This window comes from Octopus sinensis, linkage group LG6 (genome assembly GCF_006345805.1).
Source record: "Octopus sinensis linkage group LG6, ASM634580v1, whole genome shotgun sequence".
NCBI classification, from domain to species: Eukaryota; Metazoa; Mollusca; class Cephalopoda; order Octopoda; family Octopodidae; genus Octopus; species Octopus sinensis.
In genome coordinates, this window is record NC_043002.1 from 93,210,736 (window position 1) to 93,216,735 (window position 6,000).

A 6,000-nucleotide genomic window follows, 5' to 3' on the forward strand; every position below is an offset into this window, starting at 1 on the left:
CAATAATTCTAGTTTCCTTTCAGTTGTGGGATCTCTTCTGTCTCACTAGCGCCACAAAAAAAAATAAGTGCCCAGTACACTTTGTAAAGTGGTTGGTATTAGGAAGGCCATCCAACCATAGAAACCATGCCAAAACTGAAACACTGGAGCATGATGGAATGTTTCAACTCATTAAATCCTCTCACATCATCCACCATATGCCAGCATAGAAAACAGACATTAAATAATGATGTTGATAATCTTACATATAAAAATATCCTCACAAATCAGTTAATTTCTATCACTATCAGTGTGTATCTTTTACTAGTTTCAGCCAAAGGCTGGGGCTATACTGGAGCACCACCTTTGTATGCTAGTAAAAATTCAATAATAAATCCTGACACAAAAGTCTACTTAAAAGCCATCAACTGATCGAGGGTGTGCATTTATATTGAATTTGAGAATTTTTTTAGAAAAGGTTCAAGTCTCACTGAGAACACTTTAGTTGCTCACTTGTGGGTCACAATCTACCTGTTACCAATCCCTGATACTCATGATAGTGTACTGACTAAATGAAATATGGTTTCTAATTCAGCATCTCAGTTTTGAAGTTGATTCCAGCTCTAAGATTACAAATTTAGCCGTGTACCTGGAAAACTGTTTTTTTTTATATTGCTACTACTATTACTGAAACTACTACTGTCATAAAGAAATATTATGTTGTATTGTGACAATCATTAATGTGTGTGTGTGTGATTACACATGCATATCAATTGACATACAGACATACTTTATTTGATATGTGTGTGTATGCACATGTGTATAAACATTTTAATAAGAGGTATGAGGTTGTGTTAATATTGCATTGTGTGTGTGTGGGTGGAGGTGTCTCTATTTTTCTCTTTAGTCCTAGTTTTGTTCTGTTTCCATGATTACATTCTAAGTCTCATTGAAAATATTGTCATTTATAAAGGATTTCACACAAAAAAAAAAGTTATGTTTTACTTTTTTATTTATATTTAAAATTAGAATTTATAGAATTTTAAAAATGTTTATGACAAAGAAATTTTTTCAATTGTTTGTTTCTTTCATTATCATTGCTTTTTTTTTTGTTTACTTTGTTATTCAGATGAGCCTAACCGCATTTACCGTGATGTAGTCCTTCTCACTGATGATCGTAATTTACGCCTGAAAGCCCACACTTACAATGTTCCTGTGAAGGATGTTCCCAGCTTCCTCAAGTGGTGTAAAGTAACATGAAATGTTCCTCTTCTGAAATCATTTCCTTGTTACCCTGTTTATCGAAGTGACGAGGTTCCTAATGCTTCAAGCTGAGCTGTGGTCCAAGCCAAACCCATGACAAAATGAGGAGACATAGAATAAAGACGAGGAGGAGAGAGTCAGTGCCAACAGACCCGTCACCCACTGGTTGTTGTATAAGCTCTATGACCAGACACTGACCACTACCAATGTCGGCTTCTATGCGAAGGCAGCGGAAAATGCCATTTAAACAGTTTCTCCATCAAAGAGCTGCATATTGGCCATTTAAGTTGACCATCTATTAATGAGATATTGTTAATTACAACAACTCATTTTCACTCTAAATTTAATTTGGTAAAATAGGTGCATTGCTGAGGGAATTTATTATTTTTTTTTTTTTATAATTATTTATTCATCTATTTTAAGAAATTTTACTTTTTTTTTCAGTTTTCCCCCAAATCTTCATTCATTATCATTGTGAAGGAATTGCAGTTTCTCATTTTTATTTATTTTTAGAATAATTACTTCATTATTGCTTTCTAATTGTCATACAAAAAAAAAATCTATAATGCATTGATGTATTTGTGAGACTTTGGTTTATTTGAATTACTAGCATAAAGTAATTATTAGGCTTCCTATTTAAGCCAATTTGGCAACTGTGGCAGTTTATGTCATTGTCAAGAATATACTTCATAGACTGATGGACCTATTGACACACCCTGGTCGTTAAGTTGCTGTGTGTTACAGTTTGTCACTTAATGGAATGACTTACTAGGCAGCATAATGAACCTCTGCATGTCCATGACTTGATGACCCATGCCTTTGCACCAGTGGCTGTATTTGATGTATGCCTTGTCATCAAGTCATTTGATCAAACTATTGAAGGAATTTAAGCCAAATGTCCTGCCCTAGAGAAAACAATCCCTAAGTATTATTAATCAAATAACAGATCTCTAAATTACTTATTCCCCAGATATACTATGACCAGTCTTGGCATTGGATTTATCTTTTACAGGTCAAAATCATAACAGAATGATCTGACATTATTAAGATTAATCTTTAAACAGTGAGTAATTATGAAATTCCTGTTAACCAATTAAGTAATATTTACCAATGACAGGCTGATGAAATCTCAGGTATTCTCTTAACCATTCTTTTAGTATCTCATATGAAATACTTCTGTTAACAGCAAAAATGGTCAGGCAGCTTGACGTACAATCAGCTGTTCTCAGATGCAATCACACTTTTAAATTGTCTTCAATCACTTGTTCTAAATTTTATTTCTGATCTTCTGTGAATCATAATTTTGGATTTTAGTAGCATCTTTATTGATCTACATCCAAAATCTAATACATCTGGTTGCATCAAACCAAATATTGATTTATGGTAAATTCCAGTATTGCATTATAATGATAATAAAAACACAGTGGCTGTAGGGCTACAGTGCTAGACTATCAGTCACCAGTTCAACAGATCAAATCCTGATACAGCTGTTCTATTATCCTTTGTCACTAAACTAAAAAAAACACGACACATGCTACTCCTATTTATGGTTGAAATTTAAGATTAGAAATGTCATTGAATTGTTTAAAAAGAAATTGAACAAAGTCATCCAATATTGCTAGCTGCATGGAAAGGACAGAAAGAAAAAATCCTTTTAAAAATTGTAAAATTCACTTTTATAATCACAATTTTAATTAATGGTACACTTCCACATGAATTGGACGTGTACACTGAATTGTTTCTTCATTTCTCTTCCTAAACCACTCTTGAATGTTTAGCATTTTTTTTTTATCTCTCACTGTTATAATATCCTGACACCCTCCATTGAAAACAAATAGAGACATCAATGATATTTTGCTTTTTAACCTTAAATATAAATCCTTTTTGAAACAAAGAAGAATTGGTTCTATAAAAACCGTGAGATTCTTTTTTTTTTTTTTATTTCTCTTGTTAAACTCTTGGCAAATATAAAGAATCAAAAACAAAAGCATTATATATAATATATATTTCTCACCTGTCTACCCATGCCTACATGGACAATGATAAGAATTATGAAATACTTTCAAAAATGTTTTCATTTTAATATGTACAGAAATGCTTGATAAAGAATATTTCTCAGTGATATGGTTTAGAAATATTACCAAAGTTATGCAATGGTTTTGCTGAGAAAAAAATCAAACCAGTGCTCATTCAAGCTATCCTCCAAATGGACCTATTCTAATTCACTTTGGCTGCCACTGGTTCTTTTTGAGGTTTTTTGTAGTCTTTAGCCCGAATATTTTAACATTGTTAGTGCTTGTAACAGGGTGAATGAAATCAAGAAAATAAATTAACTGTAAGATGTTGGTAATTAGGTGCAGCCTATCCAGTTGCACAATTTGAACGTACGTTAATTCCTGTTTGAAAATATTCAATAACGAATGCACTGCATTCTCTTGTTTTTGGTCATGTAGGTTCTTTATGTTTGCCAAATTTTCTTTTTTGACAACTGCCATTATGAACTTCTGTTGTTTCAGTTTTATAAAATGTTAAAGTTTAATTGATTATTAAAAGAAAATTATTATAATAAGAACATGTGTAAACAAACAGAGAAAATAGGGCGAGAAGACGTGGAAGCTGAAGTAAATTATTTTAGTATAATTAAAATGATCTCATCTACATGACATAGAAATGTAAGTTTATGTAACTTTAAAATGGTGCAGTGGCAGTAGCTTGATAGTAAAGGGAAATCGGTTTAATTTCCATATTACCCATAGTATTTCTTATTCAATCCTGTTTGTTTACACATGTTCACATTTAATATTTACAAATAAAAATCATTGAAAAATCTTGGCTCATTTACATATGCATTTTGAGGATAAAAATATTTTAATATATGACACTGTTGAAAATTAAAATATCTAATTTTAGATTATAATTTTGAAAAGAGAAAAAAATCCTTTTAATAAAAAGAACAAAACATTTTTCTACAATTGGTGTGCCTGCCTTAAATCCAAAATTTATACAAACCTGACATTTATGTATAGAAATAAGCATACAAAATATTTGCACACACACACACAGACACTTAAATATTAGTTTATTGATCTTTATATATTCAAACAATGTTGCTGTAACTTGTCCAGTTCCAATCTAATCTCAGGCTTTCCCATTTCTTTTATCTTCTCTGTTTTTTTGAGTTTTCTGAAAATTGAAAGGAGACTTTAAAGCAAGGGAAGGGTGGGGATCAAAGAGAAATGTTTATTACCATTTAAATGGGTTTGCTTATTTAAAACCTTAACAGCCAAAAGAAGACAGCAGACAAATATGTGACTCTGGTGTAAACCAGTTGCCACTCAACGCACACTAGTATGCTATACAGAGAACTACATGAAAAAGAAGAGATAAATCTATTTTCTAGTCTTATAATAATAATAATTTGTTTTTAAATATTTATTAGGTTTGTCTTTAACAGAAATAGTTAAATTTCAACACATCCAAAGAAGCCGTGTGAGATATAATCTTAACATTGTTGATGGAATTTTTGTTGTTATAAATTGATTTTCATTGTCAGTGATAGCATGTTGCCTTCATTTTTTATTGGCAATCTTCTGTTTCCCTGCTATATCTCAGGCATATTGCCTAAGTATCATTATTATTTTTATTGTAATTATTATTATTGTTAGGGGTTAAAGTAAATGGATCCTCTGTTGGTTTTGACATTATGTGGTGTACTGGGCAGAAACAGAGCACCAAACTAAATGGCTTACATTATTTATTCTAATTCTCTATCTTCACTTTCAAATCTTGCCAGGGTCTATTGTTACCTGTGATCCTTCTGGAATTAACAGAATAATTACCATTCAAATATTGGGTTGATTTCACTTTCCCTCCTTCCAAAATTGTGGCCTTCTGCTAAAGTTGAAATAATTATCTTATATAACAATAGGCCCCTTACTCCTGATTCTTTTGTTCATTAATGCTACAGGCATTGTAATGTGTCCTTGATATAGAAACTTCTCTCTCAACCTTTATCATAGGTTAAAAAAAAAACAAAAAAGACTTTGAAATCAAGAACTAATGTTTGTTCATCAATTTGTCTCAGATACTCAAATGTATTTTTGTTTCAACTCTAAAATTGAAACAAAGAAATCCTTAGTAACATTAAGCAGATGGCCATAGATGCCCTATGCTACATAATCTGGTGCTTCACTGTTCTGTATTCAAATTCCGTGTGGATTTCATCTTGCATTTCACCCATCTGGAAATCAATAAAAACATCAACCCCCATGAATTCTCCAGTTATAAGCAAGATCACTTGTTCTACGATATCAAACCTATTACCTCACCATTCTATGTAATGGTATGACTTTAACCAGAAGGAAGTACAATCAGTAAACACAGTATTATAACACAGCATATTCAGATAAGTAAATAACTTAGTACCAAACCATACTTCCCAATTTTCTTGCATCCTACATTCATTATTCTCTTTATACAGTATGAATAAAAAGATGTTCATCCATTTTTATCGGTATTTTAAGTTCTAAAAACTTCATAGTTGTGGATTGAGCTCTTGTTAATGGCTGTAGAAAATTCCAAGTCATTTATAGAAAATATATTTGGGTTTATTTAGTTTGTGTGAGCAATGTTGAAAAATTACATCTTAGCCTTGTAAAATGGTAAATATTATTTTGATTTAAAAATCCCTGTCTCTGTCATCAGTTGATCAAAGTAATTAGTGTGTGCATTCATTAAATTTTTAAACTGCTAGATTAT

General features: G+C 31.4%; 1 protein-coding gene across 3 annotated transcripts in view; it reads left to right on the forward strand.

Annotated features, from left to right (window-relative positions):
* Positions 1–6,000, forward strand: part of LOC115212815 (telomerase-binding protein EST1A-like) — a 97,252-nt gene that overhangs the window by 90,716 nt on the left and 536 nt on the right. For all 3 annotated transcript variants that reach the window (XM_036504162.1, XM_036504163.1, XM_029781548.2), the window contains one exon: positions 1,109–6,000. This exon is cut by the window's right edge and continues 536 nt beyond it. In XM_036504162.1, the coding sequence (XP_036360055.1) occupies positions 1,109–1,239 (131 nt within the window). In that variant the 3' untranslated portion in view covers positions 1,240–6,000. The remainder of the gene's footprint in view (positions 1–1,108) is intronic.